This window comes from Xiphophorus hellerii, chromosome 10 (genome assembly GCF_003331165.1).
Source record: "Xiphophorus hellerii strain 12219 chromosome 10, Xiphophorus_hellerii-4.1, whole genome shotgun sequence".
NCBI lineage: Eukaryota > Metazoa > Chordata > Actinopteri > Cyprinodontiformes > Poeciliidae > Xiphophorus > Xiphophorus hellerii.
In genome coordinates this window covers 21,079,681-21,103,327 of record NC_045681.1, presented here as the reverse complement: position 1 = coordinate 21,103,327, position 23,647 = coordinate 21,079,681, and the positions used below count along the sequence as shown (strand labels likewise).

Genomic DNA, 23,647 nt, shown 5'->3' with positions numbered 1-23,647 from the left:
GGACATAGACTTTTTTTTTTTTTTTTTAAATGCAAAATAAAGTACTTGACCAAAGAGACCAAAATCTGAAAACATAATCAAACATTTTTTCTATCCATATAAACATTATTAGTCTCCACTGGGGAGATGTGCTCAATCATATTGCTAAACTGCTCCATTTAAACTTTATAAGAAATTCTAAACAAATTGTTTCCTTTGGTGCTTTTATTTGTTGCCCCTAGTTGTAAACACATCTTCCGAGCTAAAGTCTACTGTGTCTGCACACCATACAAAATACACTATAAAATGTCTTGTATCTGTAGAATGACTTTAACAATAATATCTGATTAAAGCCTTTTGGATGCATAATTGTTGCCTAAGAAATGTTATTCTTATGTAATGTGACGCTAGAATACTTTGCAATAAGCCACACCCTCTACAATCAATCAGAGCCATTTTATTCAGCTGAGGTCCCACATTAGATAAATCAGCTCACAAATTGCACAAGTTACAAAAAATAAACGCTCAGATTTTTTTTCGTGCAAACTGGAAACCTTATAAGCAAAAGACCAAGGCACAGTGGACAAGAGCAATTAAAACAAGAATTCGATAAATACCATGAGATTACAGCAGGCTTGCAGGACTGTCGCCAGGCAGCTTGTGGATTCAAACTTGCTTTGAATGTTTTCACAACGGTAGGTTGAGTTCCCTCTGCATAGGTTTCTTTCCGGAGTCCAAAACATTCATGGTAGATTACCTGGGCAGTTAATATACGTATAATAAATAAAAAATACCTGCAAAGAGGTCAATTTGTTGTGAATGTTTCACTTTTAGAGAAGTGGAAATTGTTGGGAGCCACGTCCCAACCTACAGATGGTTTTGTTGCTCAAGTATGTTTAAGAAGCTGTCCTAAACTACTACCAGCTGGACTGGTGGCAGGTACCGTTAAACTCTTTATTTGTTCTCCCCATTTTGTACCCACACGATGCTGTTTTGTTGCTTCTTGTCTCAATTTTATAACCCATAAACAAAGTTGGTGCCCATCAGGGATAGAAGTCTCGAGACCGGTCTCAACCTGCTTTTTCCTGATCTTGAGCTCGGTCTCAGATTGTTATGTCTTAGTCTTGGTCTCAGAAGATCTGCTCTTGCTCTTGGAGGGTGCCATCTTGGTCCAGCAAGAACCAGTCCTGACTCCATCCTTGGTACCCATGTACTTAAACCATGGCATATCAAAATTTGCTGAGATATTTTCATGAATTTTTCAATGAAATAGTCTTTTAAAATCTTCAATCTTACATATAATTTCATTGTACATTGTACAGTACTTAAGACCACCTATTTGTATGTATTTTACTTTTAAACTCCATTTGAACCAGGTGACTATTGTCAAATATGATAGATTATGACTATTGATAAATTAATATAACTATGAGCTACCTTCATTTGGCAGATATTAACTATTAGAATGACATCATCAACCCGGTTGTCAAAGCTGGTATGAAACAACCCTGGTGCAAGGTGGGTGTTAGCAGATGTCTTGATTGTAAGGATTTTTTTTAAAGGTTCAGCTAAAACTACAAAGGCATGGAATGCCAAATGAATTTGAGTCTGGAGAATTTTATTGATTTGCCCTTTCAAGACATCCAATTTCAAACATATTTCTAAGTACTTGTCAGTCTTGAGATTTCTTCTGCATGACAACACAGGCTCGTGATGTTTTTCACAGAAACAGATGAGATTTTGTTTACTGTCTGTGAGCTGTGGTTGAGTCTGAAGGCAGACTACAGTCCCTGTCAAGGCCTGGAGAGTGACGCGTAGACGGGCTGCTCCCAGACAGAGGGAGGGCTGCGTGGAGGCGGCGCCAAAGCCAGGCTGTTGATGAGCGGAGCGGCGTACGACCTGCGAGATGAGTGAAGGTACGGATATTGGTACAGGCCGGCGGGGTAACCTGAAAACGCGCCGTAGAGGCTGGCGTTCTGAAGGTCAGTGTAGTCTGGCGGGTTAGGAGGAGACACGGGGGTGGAGGAGCTAAGAGAGGTGTACTGAGGTTGGTGTGAAGGTGGAGCAGGTGAAGTAGAAGAGGAAGGTGACGAGCTGCAATGGCCCGGGCTCATCTGCTCCATTTTGATCTGAGGTTTTTGACCAGTGTCCTCCTGCGGTACCTCCGCTGATGTCCCTTCAGGTGTTTTGAGGGTACAGTTGACTGGGCTGTGTGAGTGAGCTTGGGCGCTTTGGGGGACGTATGATCCATTCAGGCTGCCGGGTTCCATCTGGGCTGGAAGAATTGTGCTGTGGCTGTTCGGGGGCAGGTACTGGTCCAGCTCGTGCACATCAAAGCCATCCATGGTACCGATGACCTCGGTGCTAAGCTCTGAAATGTCCACGTTGCTGAAGTCGATGTTTCGGTTGGAATGAATAGCGGAGCTACTGTCAGCAGGACGATGGGCATCGTGCTTGTTAACAGTGTGGAGCTCAGTTTTGGGGGAAGTCGGGGGTGTTGGAGGACCATGAGGTTGACCTAAAAACAAGCAGAAAAAAAAACATTCAGTTTTTTTCACTTTACATGAAAGTTTGTAATTGCTGAGATTTTGTAATCTCGTCACCTGGTCTGTCTGGATGGTAATGCTTGGGGGCCTCTCCTATACCACCTAGCCGGGTCAACCCAGCTTCCGTCTTATAAAAGCCCTGCTGGGCCTGGTGCTGGTGTTGTGGTCTCTGGTCCCCTTGGCCCGGTTTAGCACTTTTGCGTCTTCGAGGTTGGTATTTGTAGTCTGGATAGTCTCTCTTGTGCTGCAGTCTCAGCTTTTCAGCCTCCTCTACAAATGGCCGCCTTTCTGTTTCAGAGAGAAGTCTGAAACAAAAGGCAGGAAGAAGTGAAGTGAAGTGTTTCTTATTTAGAAAAGGCAGAGACTGGTATTACCACTAGTGTTTGTGATTTAAAGGTTAGAAAATTTTTCCATCATACTGTTCGAATGGTTTAAATCCTTTAACCGAAGTGCTAAGAATAAACTCCAAAGTGTTCTTTTTTCTCTTTTTTTCATCTGTACGCAGCATTGAATAGTCCTGCGCAACCTCCAAATCACTTGTTGCTGTGCACTGCTAGTTAGCGGTTTGATATAAAATTAGTACATTGTTCCCTAACTTAAAACAAACATATCGGCGCAACACAAATACCTCTTATCAGGCTAACATTATAGCCTGATAATGTTAGCCTGATAAGATGGCAACGAGCGGCATGTCTGTTAAAGAGTAGACTGCAGTGTCTACCACAGTAGCATTACTAATTAACTTCGGGTTAATTCATTTGCCTTGATTTATTTAAAAAAAAAAAAACACTGAAGACTGTGACTCAAAAACAGCTGAAAAGAGCAGAATATTAAAATTTGCGAGTAGTTGTAAAATGTTCCACATATAATTGTTGGTGAGTGTTGTGGCTCCTTATTGGTTGGTGTGAAAATAGAGTCTTTCACTTGTAATAGTGCTTATATTTCAGCAAAACATATGTTGCATATTTTTAAGCTTGAAAAAGCTTAAAAACAGACTGAAACATTAGACTTGGATTATTTTTCAAGTGAAACCTTATAGTTAAATTCTGACATTAAGATATAAATTACACATCTTTTGATGGAATGACCTCACAGGAATCATGTGCTCATATATGAAATTGGTTTTTAATATGTGGAAAACAAACTATTGAAAGAAGTGCTTTTTTTTTTACATTGCTTTAGTTTTTATCTCAGACATATTGTGATATTTTTAATAAAGATAATATTACTTATGCAAATATGGATCAGCTGCTGTGTAAAATACAGCTCAATGCAAATGTCACAACAATTCAAAGGCCCATAAAACAACATTTACATAAACAGCGAAGATGTCGTTTTAGATTTAGATTTTAGGTGGTAGAGATCCATTTATGTCTTGGATCTCCATGATTGTGTCTTCCTGTTGGCTTCAGCCTCTGGGTCTAACTAATCTAAATTAATGAAAAATGAAGGAAGCGGGAAAGTAATCGATGAAATTTAAGATATCAACAGAGTATAATCTCACTTCAAAAATTCTAATATCACTTTTCTCATTTTTCAAGTAGTATACCTCACTCATTAGACTGGGTCAACCACATATGCCAATCCTACAATGTAAAATTTCAAATGTTCTATTTTCAAATTCCAAAAGTCTCCATCATATCTATGTCTATTTTCAAGAATAACTTCTGGGGACATTTTGGGGCGCTTATTGTCTGTTGTGTTTTACTGTACTGTGAATCTTACCCTCCTTATATTTTTGCTGCATGTCTATAAAATCAGCCACTCACCTCCACAGCTTCCCCAGCGTCTTGCTCAGCTCCGCGTTGTGGAGGTGCGGGTACTGGTCCGCCAGTTTCCTCCGCGCCGCCTGCGCCCACACCATGAAGGCGTTCATCGGCCTCTTTACGTGCGGCTTGCTCTTCAGCCCCCTCTCCCCCTGACTCGGCACGGGCACCAGCGACCAGTCGTACCCTTTCAGCACCTGCGACACCGCGTCCCGGATGCAGGCGGGGAACCGCTCGTCCTCCGGGGAGCTCTCCGCTCCAGCGAGGGGACGCGCCGCCGCCAGCGCGTCAGATCCGGCGGGAGAGTTCCCGAGCTCCCCGTCAGGTTCGTGCCGGGGCGTAGAGCCGCCGCTGCTCTGTGGACTGCACGGATCCTCAGTAAGTAAGCTGTGCGCTTCAGCCATAGTTTGTTACTGGGCTTATTTTAGCGCCTCCAAAGTTCGCGAAAAGCTCTCCAAATGCGTGAAGGCGCGCTGTTGTGACTGGATCGCCACGAAAATAAAGAAAGTTCCCTCACTGGAAAGATCTGGCACGGGGCTGCCATCCCCCTTCACATTCTCCCCAATGTATGACAACTTTGACAAGCTCATCGAAAAATAAACTCTGCCATCTCTCCACCTCCATCCTTTATTGGCTTGCACACAAAAAAAGAAAGACATTGGGGACCTCCTTCCCCAATTAATTGGAAAATTCAACGTCAGACAGAATTCCAACTTTAGAAAGTCTGCAATTTTGAAAACTGTTGAGTAAAAAAAATAAAATAAAGCAATTGCAGTCAATTTGGACCCTTATTCTCTACTAGCCTGAAGATGTAAGCCTTTCTATTGAGGCCCAAACGTGCCTCAAAATAATTTTGGACCTTCAGATTTAGAGACTCGACATGCATTAGGACATGTATGTCACTAATAATATTCTTCTAACGAACAAATGGACATTTTGTCAAATATGTGATAGTAATTATTATTATAAAAACATTTCTGCCACATTGTTTTCTTCCACTGAACTTGACCGTATTTGCTTTGTATTCAGAATCCTGCAAACAGCCTGCATCATTAAGCTTATCAAAAACAATTTGGTACAAAACAACATATATTAGCACCTAAATGAATTCTAAATCAAAACAAATGGACAGTTTGTGAAATATATGATAGTAATTATTATCATTACTATTGTAAAAAAAAAAAAAAAGTCCTGTCACACTTTTTTCTTCCCAACCTTTGCTTATTTGCTTTGGATACAGAACTCTGCAAATAATGAGCTTCTTTAGCAATAGACCTTAGTCGCTTACTCTCCTCGAGGAAGACGTCAATGGCTGTCCGCTGGAAAATGATCAAGTCGGCAGTTTTCCCCATCAAAACTCTTTGTGGTGCACTGCAGCAGCACTGCAGCAGCAAAGGAACCATAAGTGTATAGCACTGACATAATTATGAAATGCAGATTTAGCAATATAATTACTGAATTTCACACTTACAGTTGTACTTTATACACGACTTGTCTAAATAACTTGTGACACTTTTAGCAGTCAGTGTACTTCAATTTTTTTTAAAACAACCCTTTGCGACGATCTGCTACCATCTGTGTATTTATATATCCTGCTATAAGGATATACAAACACACAACTTTAAAAAAAATAAATGTTTGTGTATTTTTGAAAATCAGTTTTCTTTTTTATTCCACAAATTTCTTATTGTTTCCTTTTTTTCTTTATTTAAAATATTACGGTAAGTTTTTCTTGGCTTTTTTTATTACATAGGTCTGTTAGTTGTCTTATTATTGTCTTTGTTTTTATGGTTTACCTGTCCAAATAATTTATATTAAATTTACAGTTTTGAGGATAATGTTATTTATTTATTTCTACTACAATAATAATAATAATAATAATATTGTTATTATTATTATTAATAATAATAATAATAATACATTTTGTCTTGTTTTATTTAGATATATTTTTCAGAAAAAACGTTGTTTTGGGGGGGTAAGTCATTGTTATTCACTTCCGGATATGTTTTTGTCACGTGACGGAGAGCTCCGTAAACATGGCGGCCAACGCTGCAGCTGCAGAGAGCTCGGTGAGGAAGAGGCGCGTGGACAGCAGGAGGACGGAGACGGAGAGAGTCCCCGGCGGCTCTTCAGACGGAACTGCCGCCAATGGAGACTCGGAGAAGAAGAAGCAGTTCGTGTCCTTACAACCCGGAACTTACTGGCTCACTCGTATTGTGCTGCTGCGCTCAGTCTCTTTCATTTACTGTGAGTTTCTCTGACTTCTCCAGAACCGAGCCGTGTTCGCTGTTTCAGTGCTTCCTTTTCCAACCCAAAACTGCTCAATAAATTTCTTCAAAACTATTAGATCCACGAGCTCTGTAGTTTTAAAGCCTACTGTATCCTGGCCTCAATATCACAGCTGTCAGCATCTGTATTGACTACGATGAACACAGAACCCTGATTACTCCGCAGTTAATGTGTGCGGGCTGTAACACTGTGATACACTGTTATTGTGGTCATGTTGCTAATGGTGTAGCTATGAAATACTCTTTTGGCAGCAACACTGGTGTTTTCTATTGTAGCCTACAATGCGGGGTCATTGTACTTAAGGACGATCCGTATTGCTTTTATAGATCTAATGTGTAATAAAACATTTCTGCACTGGAACAAAATCGATCAGCTAACTTAATGTCAGTGCAGTCATATCATCCCCACAGGTGAAATTGTGAAACTCCAGCTTGAATGAATAGATTGATTGCGAAAAGCATGAAACACTGGTGCTTGGGTTGGAGATGGGTCAACACTGCAAACATTGACTCTACACACAAAAGACATTAATGCTAAGGTTTTCTTTTTTATTCTAGTTGTGGCCTTCATGGTTGCCTACAACCAGAACAAGCAGCTGATTGGAGAGAATGGGCTAATGCCTTGCAAGAACTACCTGAACAGCGTCAAGCGCTACGTCGGAGGAAAGATCGGCACGTCGGCCCTGGCATACGCACCTTCCGTCCTCTGGTTCTTGGACTGGACCAGCATGGACGCCAACCTTGACTGCATTGCCTTGGTTGGGGTGGTGTTGTCAGGCTTCGTCCTGGTGACAGGGATGGCCAATATGGTGATCATGGTGACTCTGTGGGTGCTTTACCACTCCTTGGTCAACGTGGGACAGCTGTGGTGAGTGTATACGCACACAGCGGAGCCTTTATTAGCTAAATAAACAAATATTTTCTCTGAATGTGACAAATAAAGACTTGACTGTAAATGAGACGGAGGTGTGATTAAGTCTGCTGGACTTGAACCACATTGAAGTGCTGCTGCCAAAAGTGGGTAAGCTTTGCACTGGTGGCAGCAGGATTGTGTCTACAGATAAGTGTAGGGTTGCTTTTTGTAATCTATTTAGTTATATGTCTTTGGTTTATTTTAGAAGCCTGCTTTGTTAAGGTTTATGGTTTTCTTCATCTGCCATTTAAAATGGGATATGATCTAGTGCCATCTAGTGGCAAAACTGCAGATGACATCCCACTAAGTGTGGTCCGGTTCCTCCTCCTGATGCTGCAGTTGTGGTTCATCTAATCAGGTGCAGAACATATGTGTGTGTAGGAGGAAGTAAGAACACAAACAGAATCACTCTACAAGAAACAGCAGTTTTGATGATGCAAGGTGTTTTGCATTGACCGAAACGTCAATGTAAACCTCATCAGCTAACTGTGTATTCATCATGCCACGGCCTCCATAGGAAAAAAACCATTTGGTTATTTCAACACATGTTAAAGTTTTACGCATTTTTCAAAAATGAGAGCAAATTCTGATGTCGTTGTTTGTATTTTTTCTTTCTAGGTACTCCTTTGGTAAGTGAACGTCATACTAGTTCGACCAGGGCTTCCTTTGTTATTCCTTCGCCAAACAAAGATGTGGATTGGAAGCATGAGAAGGAAGGTCCTGATATAATTTTGACCTTCTTTTCTCAGATTTACCACCATCTAAACACCACAATGGCAAAAAAGTGCATACCTAAAAAAAAAACCTTCCTTTTAAATACAGTAATATTTGTTCTGTCTTTTTTCGTGCTTCTCTTAAACTGCTTCATATTTTCTCAAACTTACCAAATGTTCAGTCTCTTTTTAGAAGTTTAACTCTTTAAATTGCAGTTCGGTTGTTTCTGTTTTAAATTATTATATTATTTATTGCAAAAAAAATAAATAAATTGAGATTTGCTTCATTTAGATAAGATAAGATTTATTTGTCATTGTCATCAACAGATTACAACGAGATTGAGATTTGCTCGACTCGAGTTAAGATGCAGGTTATGTGTATATACGTAATATACAAAGATAAAGAAATGAATAGTACAAAATGAGAAATAAACTTAGACATCAGAAGATGGTTGCAGCGCCTGAAGGTGTCGCAACAGAATTTACATTCTGTTCATTTACTGTACTGCGTTACTTTAAAGTTCTCTTCCTCGTTGTAGTCCTGTTCATTAAAGTCTTGGATTTCCCCTTGTGGAGCCATATGAGACCAAAAAAAGGGACTTGATGTCTGATACAATAGCAGGTTTTAAAATGTGGATATTTTTGGTGCGAAGGTGTTTAGAGGATGCGAAGCGCTTGTAAAACGTCGGATTTCAAAAAATTGTAAAAGGTGGAAAGAAAAGTTCTTATAAAAAAGTTACCCTGGGCGTGCCGTGGTGGCGTAGCGGTTAGCGCGACCCGTATTTGGAGGCCTTGAGTCCTCGACACTGCCGTCGCGGGTTCGACTTCCGGACCCGACGACATTTGCCGCATGTCTTTCTCCTTCCCCGTTTCCTGTCAGCCTACTGTCATATAAGGGACACTAGAGCCCACAAAAGACCCCCTGGAGGGGTAAAAAAAAAAAAAAAGTTACCCTAAGAGCTGTTAAACAAACCAAATGATTATAGAAGCAAAAATATATGTATTTTTTTAAATGAACAAAAATTGCCTGGTGGGCATAGGGGCTAAATCATTACATTTTTGTAAGCTAACTGCTATTGGAAACAGATCTTAATAATTATTTCCTTGTTTCATTACATTTGTAGTGGCGTTCAGCCTTTTTTTTCTTTCTTTCTTTCCTTTTTTTGTACCCAATTATTTTGTAAAAAAAATCTTGCACCCAATTTCTTACGAACAGCTGATTTTATGCTAAAATGCTAAACTGAGAAGAATATACTTGCTAAAGCTAAGTGTGTTTCAATTCACCGTGTCTCTCTATGGTAGAACGGGTCCGCGCTTGTATTTTGTAGCAAAAACAAATGCAACAATTCAACAGTTGTGTTCAATTCTCAATGGAAAAATACTCCTCTTTCAGCAGAGAGCTAACGATCCTGAGAACTTATCAGATAGGAGCGTAAACTGCAGACCACTGAGTCTGTGGCGCAGCTGAATCAAAGAAATAACACAAACACGAACATGTTTGCATTGGTGGCTCTGCTTTCTGTCCTAAGTATAAAAAACCCCCCAAGACTTCAGTGTAAAAATAAATATCACTGTGGTAAATTTCTGCACTGCCTGCATTAAAAAAAAAAGTGACATCACAACCAGGCCTGGGCAGCGTCGTCTGCTTTACTGTGTGAATGTGTTTGTCTGTGCAGGTTGGGAGAGCCAGCTGTTGGAGACGGGCTTCCTGGCTGTCTTCCTGTGTCCGGTGTGGACTCTGTCCCAGGTTCCCAGCAGCTGTCCCCCCTCCCTCGTCTGCATCTGGACCTTCAGGTGGCTCATCGTTCGCATCATGCTGGGAGCCGTGAGTCAAAGTCGCAACTATTCAGTCCTTCAAATCAATGGATCACGTGGAGCTCCGGCAAAAATTGATAGTTTGTGTTTTTAATGGGATTAAAATATGGGAAAAAGTTCACGCAAACAGTGAGCAGATGGAATCATTCTGGTGTTTGTCCTCCTAATTTTAAAGCGATACTTCGGAACCGCTGTCCTGCTCTAGCACTCTGCCGGTGTTTGGTAAAGCCAAACCAAATATGTGATCGACTCAACAACACAGCGCCTCGTCTGTCAGATTTCACGGGGGATTGCAGAGCTGGGGTTTATTTGACAGGTCGTCGCCGCCAGCCGAGTGGAACTCCTACCAGCAGGAGCACGGAGAAAACTCAACACACCTCCACTTCGCTGAAACACGCAATCTACTTCACATATAAACTCATCGGTATATTTATGGTTCTCTTCCAGCCTAACCCTGCTGAAGTCACGCCATATTTTAACGCCGTTCTGGTGGTGATGTACTCAATAATGTCTACGGGGTTTGCCTTGAAACTGTTCAGACTGCAAAGAAAGCGTTTGCAACAAAGTATCTGCAGCTCTGGAGTGAAACAGCTTGTTGCATCAGCAGCAGGCTGGGATGGTAGCAAAAGTATAGCGAAGTGGCTGACTGAGTAATACTGCAAATATGTTTGGTATGTTCTCAGACTGATGCTGGATTGCGACACGTCAGGCTCTACGTTTTACACATTTCCATTTTCTTCTCCATTTTTAGATTTTAAAGACCTCAGCTGAAGCCTAAGACATGCTTAGCTTTGTTTTCAATACAGCCGGCTGATCCAGATGCAGTATTCGTCCCATTTAGAGTCAGTAGTTGGTGTTTTTATAGATGGATGCAAACGTTTAATTGAACTAATCACTAATCTACTGGAAGGCTACTAGATGATTGTACCTTGAAAATGTAGTGTTGCAGCCCAAGGCTTCATTGTACCTCAAAGCCGTTTTCCCTGACAGAGTTACACAAATATTTTGTGCTTGTGAATAGGAACAAAACGCAATCAAAACATAAAAAAACAACAACATTTTGAAAGGTATCGTGTGAATTTTTATCTAGTTGCCTTGCCTGTACTCTGTTAGCCATTAGGGGTTCACTGATTGATCGTCCCCAAGTTCCTTCATTTTGGTTGATCAGCGATCAGCCTTAAACAGACACCTTGAGCTGCACAGGAAAGGCTTAAAGGTGACGTACACCCCTAAATCCAACTGAGAATCTTTGATTACAGTGGAGCCAGGCTCATGTTAGTAGCTTTATTATAAATTAACAGCATCATGTTGGCAGAGGTTGAAACCTTTGCCAGTTGCTCAGAGTGTAAATGCAGCAGTTTCCATCGCATCATGCGGTTTCTTTAAAGGCCCATTGTTCCATTGAAGATGAGACTAAATGTTTCTTTGGAAGGTGGTACAATCCTTATTTTAGGACTTGTAAAAACTCCCGCCATGGTGCCCTATTGGTGTCACATGCTGACAGATGAGATTATTCCATTAGTGACTTCTCTAAGTCTTTTATAGCTTCTAACGGGCTTCCTGCCAACATCGCCCAGGGTTGAGCTTTATCCATCTTCCAATCAACTCAGGTGAACTTTTGTGTCTCTTTTGAAGAAAATAATCTTAGCGTGATGCTATGCTAACCATGTGTCCCTGGTGTTTTCAGAGAGATGTCCAGTAGTATTCCACTATCAGAGGATAGTTGTGTAGGCTTAGGTCCAGCTATCTCTCTACCTGGTGCTCCATGTTTTTCAATCCAGTTGTAATTGGTGAAACGTCTTCGTCTCATGACTGAAGAGGATAAACAGCATGGTACTGGACCTCGCCACCTCCACAGCCAAGCTCCTAATCAGAGAGAGACGTTCTGCTTTTTCCTAAATTTAATCAAACAGGATAGCGGGCGCCTTACTGTGCGTTCCGTGCTCAGCCACATGACCAGCTGATGTGTCAATATCGGCGGTCTCGTGTTTTGGATAAGACGTTATTCCCTTTGCTGTTTGGATGGAAAACAGCCACACAAGTGAATATGCCTTTATGAATCCCTAATTTGTTCATACCGCGTGAATCTCGCAAACTGGGATTGGGTGTTTTGCAGATATTAGATGAGATCTGATGAGAATCTGTCCCATTGAAGATTGTATTGTCAGAGCGATGAGATGTCCTTTGTCTTGTGGTGGTAATTATGCCTCTTCCTACTGATGTGACTACAGTCCACATTTCTGTGGTGACAACACTTTCATTTGGTGGGAACTTACCCATTACCGATTGTTCCAAAATACATGGTTTTTTTGGAACTGCCCTTTTGGGTGAGCAGTGGTGTTTGTCATGGAGCTCAACCATGAAATCCTAACTGTGGAAACTGAAACCTTAGTAGTTCCTGCCATCAAGTGACTTTGCAATCAGTCAAGGGTTTTTACCACCTGTGTCCTCAGTTGTTAATGGAGTCTTTGTTCTCTCCCCAGGTGGCGTAGCCACTGTTATCTCTTGGAAGATTTAAGTCATTTGCCATCTTTTAGTGTCTTTTTCCTTGTTTTTGTAAGACAGTAAGCTCATCTCTGAAATTTTTGGATAATTTTCTTTGCTTAGAAAGCAAACTCTGATGCAGACCAGAAAAAAAATCAAACTCTGGTCTGCCTACAAACCTAGGTTTCGGTTTAGTAAAAGTGAACTCTGGCGTGGTTGGATTGCCAAGCGGACCAGGAAGACTTCCAAAAGCAGGAAGCAAACTATAGCACAGGGCATTCTGGGTAAATGCTACCAAATTCAATGCTAGAGTCTAATACTAGTGGGAGAAATAGCTCATGGTCTTTTGCTAAAAACGAAAGAGAAATCCTATAAAAGCTAAAATCTGACTCCACGCCACTATATTTCGCAAAGAAGAAAGTTGTGATCAGTGTCTTTTGTGTCATTTCCATCTGTGGTTCTGTAAGTAGCGCCACCACTGGCGAAGAGGCGAACAAGTTTTTCAAAGGGTTTGCTTTGTTCGACAGAGGCAGTGTGAAAGCAAAACACACCAACTGATCATGTAACAATTTTGGTCCACAATCAAACAGAGTCTACCAGACTTATCAGGTGTGAAAACACTTTCAATGTTTAATTTGAATAAAGCCCATGTAACATTAGTTTTGATTACGTATTCAAACTCCCAACTGTGACTTTAGGATGGTGTCCAGTTGTATTTCACATTGAGTTCAGTGCTTGTTTTCTCTCTTTGTTCAGGGCCTCATTAAAATCAGAGGAGACCAGTGCTGGAGAGACCTGACCTGCATGGACTACCACTATGAGGTGACTCTTTATTTATTCCATTAAGTCATTGCACAGCAGTGTATCTAACACAGTGATGCATGCTTCTACTTGTTAAAATAATTCAATCGATATTTTTTAAAATCATATTTTGTTTCATTTTGGGTTTTGAATATTTTCTAAAGTGAATAAAAAAAAGACATAAAATTGTTTCCTGGGCTTTTAGTCACACCCAGGCTGCTCACATTTCTGCTCAGTCATGATCTGGCCCACAACATTCTGTATGATAAGGTCTCAGATGGAGGAAGGGTGCCTTCTGTAATGATCAAACACATAACTGGAGAAAATACACACAAGGCCGAAGTCATGATATCACTTGTATCATTATGAAAGATTGTTGCTTTATTGAACATGTTAATTAGATTAAATGTATCTCAGTTAAAACACCCGTGCTTGTTTTTCTGCAAGTCTTGATGTACTGTATTGCATGAATGTTTTTGCAATTCAACTCTCTGGGGATTGCGCATTTTTAGGCCAGAAGTCAATGGATGAGTGACGATTTCTAAAACTTAAAATTGTATTCGAGGCACCACGGTGAGAACCCGTGATGGACAGCTTCACTGGTTCCTTCTGAGTGAAACAGAATGAATCTTTTATATCTGTCACGTAGCAGAAAAAGTTTTGAACTGCCTCGTTGCTTTGTGGATTTTATGCCTCGCTGGGTCAGTTTCCCTGGTCCAACTTCAGCTTTCGACACCCTCAGTGCTAATGTTGATATACACACACACACACACCCCCCCACACACACGCACCCCCCCGCACACCCACACGCACACACACATGCATTCTAATACCGGAAGGCCATGGCGCCAGTTGACGCCGCGTTAACCCCTTTGACACACTGCTCCCTTTCAGACCTGCAGTGGGACTGCAGATTTCCTCCTGTCCGGATTCTCGGGGGTTACCGTGGCGATGCATTGCAGGACAGTTAGTACTTTGTTCATACAGGGTGGGTTGTCATTAACGCACCATATGGAGATTTAGGTCCCCCGCCTGTTAAATAATGCAAATTTTTCTTGTGTTTTATTAAAAAATACAATAAAAGTATTGATCTGTTTGACAGCTGCATTTTTTTTATCCTTTCCACCTATATTTGTGCTATATTTATTTTTCCTGACCTAACCCGCGTCTGTTTGCCTGTTCAGCCAAAGCACATTTTGCATGGACAAACACTGAGAAACCTCTGAGTGTTTGCCTGGGTGAAGGTGCGGCCACCTTTCATTTAAATAAGGTTCCATCTTTATTTAGTCTTGGAAAAGTTCTCCTCGAGGTGTGGTGCAGAAATGACTCCCCTGACTCACTCTCAGATGAGCGCCAAAGCAAAGCGCTGAAAACTTCCATCCTTAGTTCTCCTCACAAATTGAACATGTTGGCTGTAAACTTTCTATTGGTCATGCACTGATTCACCATGACCGATTTTTGTAGAGTTCTGACCTGACCTATTTAGCTAAGTAAATCTTACAGAGACATGTCTGATTCCCTCATAGATATCTCTAAATATCTTTGGACAACATAAATTAGGCTCTCTCCTTTGGTCCTTTACAAGACCAGATTGTAGCTTACCATTGTTATAATCGAGACCTAAGCAGTTTTCCTGTGAATGATCATAGTTTATTCACATTAGGACATGAGGCGACGTCACACTGTGTGAGCAGCAAAATAGATTTTCTCTGTTCTTGAAGTTAAAATGATCAGTCTTTAGCATCTTTCAATAGCATTTAGTACAGTTAGGGCTAATCTCAAACATTAGTCTGTGCGTTTATTCCTTGTAAGGTGAGTAAACCTGAGATTTCCAAAAAAATGGCCAATATTTTCTCACCCAACTTGTCTTGTGACAGATAGTTGGAGGATACAATGAAGGGACTTCCTGTTGTTTGCTTGAGGCATGAGACTGTCAGACAGTAACAGTCACAACATTTAATTTCACTCTGAGATAAAGTATGATTGAGCCTAAGTTTATTGAATTGAAATGTGTCTCCAGACCCAGCCAGTGCCAAACCCCGTGTCCTACTACCTGCACCGCTCCCCGTGGTGGTTCCACCGCTTCGAGACTCTGTCCAACCACTTCGTTGAGCTCATCGCTCCCTTCTTCACCTTCCTGGGCCGCCGGCTGTGCATGGTGAACGGAGCCATCCAGATTCTCTTTCAGGTAGCTCTGTGGAAGACTAGCAAACACGATCAGCGCTTTTTTTCCCCTTGTTGTTGTTTTTTATTTGTTTATTTTTTTAAACTGTACATTGTACCCATTCTGTTCTGTGGCTTTTATTTCTTCTATAACTCCTTTCTGGCCTGCAGGTGGTCTTGATCATCAGCGGGAACCTGAGTTTCCTCAACTGGCTGACCATTGTTCCTAGTTTGGCCTGCTTCGACGATGCATCTCTAAGCTTTCTGTTTCGCTGCGGCTCCAGAGCTAAGGAGGCGGCGCTGGAGATCCAGAAGAAGGAGGTGACCGGACAAGTCCCCAAACCCACAAAAGGTGTCTTTACACTTTGTTTTTTAATTATTATTTTGTATAATATCCGATAGATGCCAGAAAAGGCAGTGTGTTTGACCACGGTGGAAAGAGAACTGCAGTAAAATACAGTACAAATTAGTAAAAGGGGTCAACACTGCAAAAAATAATTTAAACTTGAAGGATTTTCTTATAGCACAGGCTTTCATGAATGCAAGAAAACTCCACTCTTCTATAACTAGACTCATTGTAGATTTACTGCTTTTACTTTACTCAGTTTAAAATAAGTTTATAGCTGTAGGTGGGAACTTGCTTTAATAACTCAAACAGAACCAGAGTGGGATTTTATAGGAATAAAGACAGTTTCTGTGGATTATACAGAGGAGTTGAACATGCAGGAGTGGGAAAGAACCAACAAAAATTTGACTACTGCTTTGTGTCTCTGTAACATCCTGCCAGGCTGTCAAGATTCAGACCCAGCAACGATAAATGTGCCCGTTTTCCATTGTTGGACCATCATTCCCACATATCCCACAAGACACCCTTGAGACGCTATTGATTCATCCTGTTCCTGTGTGTGTGTGTGTGTGTGTGTGTGTGTGTATGTTAGGCATGTTGATACGGCGGGTGGTGAACATTTCTTTGGGTGTTCTCATTGGCGTCCTGAGCGTGCCAGTGGTGATGAACCTGTTGAGTCCGCGGCAGGTGATGAACACTTCCTTCGACCCGTTGCGCATCGTCAACACCTACGGGGCTTTTGGAAGGTACAGTTTGGAGGATTTCAGGATTGGAGGATTGGAGGACTTGAAAACAGGCCAGGTTTATTTGTATTGAACATTTTAGCAACAAGGCAGTTCAAAGTTTGTTATACCGTAGAAATATCATACAGTCACCAATCATGAAACAAGAAGTAAACATTAGTTTGTGAAATGCCATTATCAAGCAAATATACATCAAATATATTGATCAATGTTCCAGTTATGAATCAAAGGCAACTCTGAACAGGTGGGTTTTTGGCCTTGATTTAAATGAACTCAGTGTTTTGGGAGTTTTGAAGTTTTCTAGACATTTGCTCCAGATTAGTGGAGCGTAAAAACATAATGTTTGGTTCCTTATTGTGGTGATGCAGAGTGAACTAAAACCAGAAGACCTGAGTGATCTGGAAGGTTGCTACGACGACATGTCTTTAATGTAATTTGGTGCCGTTAAAGTATTCCCCGTTAAAGAAAAACCCATCTTTATCTCATTTAATCTTTTCGTTTCTCTGTCCTCTGGGAAGCATCACCAAAGAACGGACTGAGGTGATCTTCCAGGGAACTCTGAGCCCAGATCCCAAAGACCCTGAGGCGGTTTGGGAGGAGTACCAGTTCAGGTGTAAGCCAGGAGACGTGTACCGACGGCCCTGCCTCATATCGCCCTACCACTACCGGCTGGACTGGCTCATGTGGTTCGCTGCCTTCCAGGTGCATTAGCAACTTCTACCTTTCAATAGTAGTTATTTTTCGGTGCTGAGTCTGGAATAACATTGTTGCGCAGACCTACGAGCAGAGCGAGTGGGTCATCCACGTAGCAGGACGCCTGCTGGCCAACGACAGCACCGTCCTCTCGCTGCTCGACCACAACCCCTTCCAAGGCAGAGACCCCCCCAGGTAAACACACACATGAGCTTTGCTTTCAAAATTCACTTATAAATCAAACTACCTCTGCTGAGCAGAGCACTTTTTGTCTTAGGGCTCCCCCTGGTGGAACAAATAACAATTATTAAAAAAAAAAAAAAGTCTTTATAATAAAAACCCTGGGAATTTATGTCTTTATCCTAACAAAACGCAAATCGTTACAAGGTGTGAGAGTTAAACTGCCCTACCCAGTTTATTTCAAATGTATTAAGATTTCTTAAACTATTTTGTGTTCTGCATTTTTGAGACGTAGTTGCAGCTGTTTTCTTTGGCAAGGGAGTTAACATTATAATATAGTATAGATTATTGTTAATTGCAAAAATGTCCATATCCCTTGAACTGTTTTCAAGTTATTCACGTAACATTCACACACTCTTGTGTGTTTTATTTGGATTTTATGTGATTTACCTGCAGAAAGTAGCATTGTTGTAAAGTGGAAGGAAAATGACACGTGCAGTTGAATTCAATTCAGAAATACTTTATGTAGCCCAAAAGGAATTTAAATGTTGTTTGCAGTTATTGCTAATCCCCTTTTTTTCTTTTGCAGCTCCACTTAAAATCTTTATCTTTGATGTGAGGTCAAAGTTCAGCTGTTTTTTGAGCTTTTGAGATTCTAATCAGCTGGTTCCAGTTATAAAAACAAAAAAACAGCACTTGGTGACATGGTTGCACAACAGAACTATCTGAAGGTAAAAGAGTAAGAGCGAAACTCCTTCCAACTGTCCAGCATCCAAAACCAGAGGGAATAATTGTCCATACAAGCAATTCCTCAACCACAAAAATGATTAAAAGTCTACACAAAGGACAAATCAGAACTCAGGTAACAGAGAAATTGCAACAGCAATGTTCTAGACATAAATAAAATACTCTAAAATATGATAACTCCAGCAGGTATTATCATATTGCAAGCAATTTTGGGGAAAATGGAATGTTACCTGTTTGCTCCACAGCAGGACTCAAAAACATGACTACATCGGTGACCTTTCTATGCTTCTACTTTGTCAGATGGGTTCGAGGAGAACACTTCAGGTACAAATTCTCTCAGCCGGGCAGCACCAGCGCAGCGCAGGGCAAATGGTGGCTGAGAAAACGCATCGGAGCCTACTTCCCTGCTGTAGACCTGGAAGGACTCAGAGGCTACTTCCAGTCCAGGAACTGGCCTCACCCACACATCCCACCAAGCAGGAGCTAAAGTCACGTCAAAGCAGTTTGGAGCCAAGGTTACTCTATGCAGATGACATCAGGTTTCTCAAGAACTGCTTGATAAAACGTCTCTTTACTCAGAACACCAGTACAACTATTCCCAATCAATGTGAAGGTTTTGAAGCTCTCAGTTTTAAATGATTAAGCCCTAAAAACATGCTGAGGACACCTGAACGTAAACGTACTAACCGGTTGAAAATGTAAAAAATGAAAATCGCCACCATGACAGCGGTCAACTTGATTAATTTTCTCACCAAGTCTCTGTGGCTTCCTACATGTTTTGTTTTTTTTAAACTAGCTTTAGCTTAGCTGGATTTTGAGAGCTGAGCCACATTAGCATGTTATCTGGGACCGGAATACAGTGTCTAAACAAGCTCACTTTCACTTTAGCACATGTCAAAATAGCAAAAAGAAAAAGAAAAACACTAAGGAGGTCTTCTTTGTCAAGACATTTTCAAATCTAAATATTTTTCTTTAAAAAAATCACAAATAGGGGTGCTGTGGTGGCGCAGGGGCAATGCATGACCCACGTATTGAGGCCTGCGGTGGTCGCAGGTTCGATTCCCAGCCTGGCGATATTTGCCACATGTCTTCCCCCTTTCTCATTACCCACTTTCCTGTCAGACTACTTTCAAATAAAGGCCACTAGAGCCAACAAAAAAAATCTCAAATTCACAGGAGAAACACTTGATAGACTAAAAAACCTATTTTGAATACATTTGGACAAAATAGTGTTTAAGGAAGGCAGATGGGCAAAATTATTTTCTCTGATGAAAGATCCTTTTATTAACAGGGAACAGCTGAGAATTTATTCATCTTCCTCTGAGATTTACTTTTTCTTCTTCTCAAGCTCTTCCATTAATAAAGAGTGAGATCACAACAGAAATGTGAAAAGTATGTTTCCAAGAGCCTTCCCAGATCAGAACAATTCTGAAAATGTGTTGTCAACAGCAGGTTAACCAAAAGTATCCAACAAACCTGATCAACTCTGAGCTCTGATGACAAGAATGGGTCATTATAAATCAATAGTTGGTCCAGAACCTGCAGCAGGGAAAACTTGAGTTTTAAAGAAGAAACATAAACACTGTAAGTGTAAATTATTTGCATACATTTTAATAATTGACACATGAAATACTTAAAACGTTTTAAAAGTTTGAATCATCCACCATTGAGCCACAGAGACATGGAGAAGAAACTAAAAAGCCACAGAACAGACAGCGCAATAAAAAAGAAAGACCAGCAGATGGTGCTGTTACTCCAAACACCCAGTCTTATCTGACCCCAACTGAACCTCTACAGATAAAAATATGTGGTTAGAATATTTTTCAGGAACAGCTCAAGTACAACCATGGGTGTCATAAACTGGAAGATGTTGGACAACCAATTTTGGACTTCTTAACCTGGTGAGAAAAAGAACCAGATGGGTGTGAATGCAACTGTAAAGCACGGTTGGGGAGCTTCATGCTGAGAAATTGTTTCACTGGGGTTTAATTACAAAGAAATAAAAGAATTGACAGTGGACTTTGTTGAATCCTCTTCATTCCTTGTCCTCCCTCCCTTAGTTTGGTCCTTCTTAACTCTTTCTGTTGCTTTTCTTTTTACCTTCCAAAATGAAAGGCAACAACATATCATATTTCTGTCCTTGCCTTGTATCTTTCCCTTCCTATTTCCTTGTGTCCTTCGCCTTTCCTTCATTGCGTCCTACCACTGTTCTTTCTTTCTCCCTTGTGTCTTCCTTCCTTCCTAATTATTCCTTGTGCCACCTCCTTCCCCTTGTGGCATGCCTTGTTTCTTCTATGTGCCCTCTCTCTTTGACACCCTTATATCCGTACTTCCTTCTTTTCCTCTCCTTCATTTTTCCCCGTATTCCTTCTTTGTATCCTTTTCTTCTCCTTGCATTCCTACCCCCCTTCATTCGATCCTACCTTTCTTCTACCCTTGCATCTTTGTTCTACCTCTCTTCCTTACATTATTTCTCACCTCCCCTCCATTAATGGCCCTTCTTTTTGTCCTTCCTTTGGATCCCCGTTCCTTCCTTGCACAAACATTTATCGTGTATTTATAGAGATTTTATATTTTATGGTGAATGCATAGACTGTGATTTCTGGAAAGTTGACTTCACCCTGAGCTTAACAAATCATGTCTGTCCAGATAACAGATAAATGTGTCTTTTGTGGTAAAGGTGTTACAGCATGATGAATAAATTCCCCAGAGAATGAAAAGCCTTTTACTGCACAGTCTGTTTTCCACGACAACATCCAGTACAATTTATTTCTCAGTGTCAGCTGAGGATCCAAACTGTTTTAGCAAAAAGAAAGAGACCTTGAGAGTCTCAGCCACGTTAACAAGCAACCATTGTAATTCCTTATACACTGCTGTAGAGCATTATGTGCAACAGCGAGAAAAACTGTACTGCTTACTTTAAACATCTATTGACATAGGAGCAGACTTTTCTTTACTGCCATGAATGCCCTGGTTTTCTGCTGTTCATTTTGGCCATTTCTCAACTTTTTTGCCAGTAGGACAGCACTTTATGTTCACCTTGAACATTTCACAAGGATAGAACATACAGATCTTAAACTCTCTTCTCTTTGGACCTCAGGTATTTCTATAGGATGTAGACCCTGTGAACTGATATGGCTATGGAAGACAGCTGTGTTTTGTTCCTGGTGAACAAAACCCATTTTCAGTTTTCCATCAGCAGCCATCAGACATTTATTTAAAATGTCCTGAAATATCAGAGAGTGCCATGCAGTCGAACAGGGTTCCCAAGACAGTTTGAAGAGAAACAGGCCCACAGCGCCTTACGTTTTCCACCATAGTTAGGAAACTGGTGGAAAACAAATAAAATGTATTTATTTGAAACTATATAAACAAAAAAGTGTCTCGTTGTTTAACAGATTCTCAATTAAGATGGAATTATTCATCTGAATACATCCATCCATCTATATCCACTGGGTCACTTCAGAGCAGGTGGCCGTCCCCAACGGTCATTGAGGGGGAGATGGGGTACACCTTTGAGATGTCGCAGTGCATCACTGGGCAATAATTTGAATATGCAAACTAAATTATTTGGGGATAACTTTGTCTTATGCGACATATTACTTCCAATAGGTTCCTTTTCATGTGCAGCAGTTGCATATTTGTGGGGGCAACCTTTGATTCACCCTAAACTCACCTGGAATGTTCTTTGCCAAAAAGCTTGATCTTAGTTTTCCCAAAGCACACGGTCTCAAAAGATTATCAAGCTCCACATGTTTACATTTGTGATGGTGGGTCATGAAAGGCTTTATTTGCATAACCAATTAGCATGTGGATGGTGTCTAACGGTTGATACCCAGAAGATAGCTGTGGTCCACTAGTTAGAGTTGACACATTCTGATCAACTTCAAGTATAAATAAATGCATTTTAAGGGATACAACTGTGTGTTTTTCTTTTAAATGCTATTTGAGCTACTGCTATCAATAAAATAACACATTTTTCTTACCGTAAAAGAGTCAAGTGAGAAAAATTAATTTACACCAAAGCTAAACAGGCAGCGTTCCTCAGTCCGTTTGCTTGGAAGTCCGTCTTTCTTAGAGCAGCAGTCATGGATGGGCGTCTGTGCTCCACCTCGTGTTTTGAAGCTCATTGGTTTTGATACATCAGTCGCACAGCAAGGGTGTTTTTAATAGCCTCGCCTCCAAACGGATCTGCATGCTTGTTCGCTGCGATCCCCGCCTCCAGACTGCAAATCAATTTCCTCGTAGCCTTTCTGTCAGGTTTTTCCTTTATGGGGACTTTGATGGTTTTTCTTACAGATTGCACACTCTGTCACACCACTATCTATTCCAGGCCCCCACCAACTGTTTTGTGTGTCGCAGACATTTCTCACCTTCCACCAATTTAGTTTTGAGATATTTCCAGTTGGGTTGATGTAAAAGCAAACATGCCAAGATTAGGAAAGATTGCAGAAAAGCGTCCCACTAGGAAACTCTGTCCTCAAGAATAAACATCAAACTGCATCAAAACTTTTTAAAGAAATTGATGTTCTGCAGATTTTGCTTCAAAGTAGCAATAATACACACTGAGAAGAATGTGGACAGCACATCCTTTGTGCTCATGGTTATAAAAATGGCATGTGGAGCATGCATTAATGGGTTCCTAAAAGATGTGAGCCAGACTAAAACTTGGTGACATGTGCTATATTTTCATGCAGGCTGGAAGTTGGTCCAAGGCCTTTATAGACAGACAATTTTTTTCTCATTGTCATGTTGCAGCCACATATTCCACCCCCTTTCAGTCAATACTTTCTCATAGTGGAAGTTTTTTGGGGGTATTTTTGCACATATAGAAACTAAAACCTTTACTCACTCTGCAAAATAACTCAAGCTCAGTCAGTCCGGATGGAGAGTTAGGCTAACCCATTAGGTTCATTATCATCTTAAAATTAATGTCTGCAATCAGAAATGTGTGCAGAATGTCAGGTATTTTTTTATATCTTCCTCAGGTGGCTTTTTATTTTTTGTTTAATTTTAGTTGCTCAAAACAAACACTGTATGGTGTATTGAAATTAATTAATTTGATTTGTTATGCACTGATAAATGCCTAATTTAGTTGAAAAGGTTGAAGTCATTTTTATATTCATTAGACAGAAATATATAAAGGGTTTTTAAAAAAAACTATGTATAGTTTTAGCTTTGGTGTTAGTTTTGATAATTATGGCTCATTGTATTTTCTACCAATTTTTTCTTCCACTCAACTTTCCATTGCGCTTGGATACACAGTCGACTTTTTTCGATGGCTAAATGACCTACTGTCTTTGCTTTGGAATCTGCTGGACAGCTGTCAAGTCAGTAGACTGACCTTGTAGCCCACAGCTTAACATTTCACTTAAGAAGTCTTCTTTAAATTGATATGAAATGTTCTATTTTCCTGGAAAACTGGATTTCAGATTTTCGCTAATCCTCAATAAAATAAAAAAAAAACGAA

At 40.7% G+C, this 23,647-nt stretch overlaps 2 protein-coding genes across 3 annotated transcripts; one reads left to right on the top strand and one right to left on the bottom strand.

Annotated features, from left to right (window-relative positions):
- On the bottom strand, positions 1-5,915 carry sox8a (SRY-box transcription factor 8a). Its single transcript, XM_032573647.1, has 3 exons — positions 4,295-5,915; positions 2,583-2,830; positions 1-2,497 (listed from the first exon to the last, which is right to left on the bottom strand). The coding sequence occupies exons 1-3, from the start codon at positions 4,693-4,695 to the stop codon at positions 1,773-1,775; spliced, it is 1,374 nt and encodes a 457-aa protein (XP_032429538.1). The 5' UTR covers positions 4,696-5,915; the 3' UTR covers positions 1-1,772.
- Positions 5,916-6,327: 412 nt separating this feature from the next.
- Positions 6,328-20,897, top strand: lmf1 (lipase maturation factor 1). Of its 2 annotated transcripts, XM_032573638.1 has the most exons (11): positions 6,328-6,538; positions 7,138-7,447; positions 8,111-8,121; positions 9,882-10,030; positions 13,261-13,326; positions 15,326-15,493; positions 15,640-15,820; positions 16,407-16,560; positions 17,076-17,259; positions 17,333-17,445; positions 18,478-20,897. In XM_032573638.1, the coding sequence occupies exons 1-11, from the start codon at positions 6,328-6,330 to the stop codon at positions 18,662-18,664; spliced, it is 1,734 nt and encodes a 577-aa protein (XP_032429529.1). In that variant the 3' UTR covers positions 18,665-20,897. The 2 variants fall into 2 exon arrangements, with proteins under 2 accessions (XP_032429529.1, XP_032429530.1); XM_032573639.1 differs by lacking the exons at positions 6,328-6,538; positions 7,138-7,447 and having other exon boundaries at positions 8,111-8,209.
- The last annotated feature ends 2,750 nt before the right edge of the window (positions 20,898-23,647 follow it).

What these genes read in the sequence shown, in the direction of transcription:
- lmf1 (XM_032573638.1), top strand. Translation starts at nt 6,328, where the DNA reads ATGGCGGCCAACGCTGCAGCTGCAGAGAGCTCGGTGAGGAAGAGGCGC. An exon ending in CTCAGTCTCTTTCATTTACT is followed by an intron (nt 6,539 to 7,137) that starts GTGAGTTTCTCT and finishes TTTTTATTCTAG; the next exon opens with TTGTGGCCTTCATGGTTGCC. An exon ending in CAAGGCAGAGACCCCCCCAG is followed by an intron (nt 17,446 to 18,477) that starts GTAAACACACAC and finishes CTACTTTGTCAG; the next exon opens with ATGGGTTCGAGGAGAACACT.
- sox8a (XM_032573647.1), bottom strand. Translation starts at nt 4,695, where the DNA reads ATGGCTGAAGCGCACAGCTTACTTACTGAGGATCCGTGCAGTCCACAG. An exon ending in ACGCTGGGGAAGCTGTGGAG is followed by an intron (nt 2,831 to 4,294) that starts GTGAGTGGCTGA and finishes CTTTTGTTTCAG; the next exon opens with ACTTCTCTCTGAAACAGAAA. An exon ending in TTACCATCCAGACAGACCAG is followed by an intron (nt 2,498 to 2,582) that starts GTGACGAGATTA and finishes GCTTGTTTTTAG; the next exon opens with GTCAACCTCATGGTCCTCCA.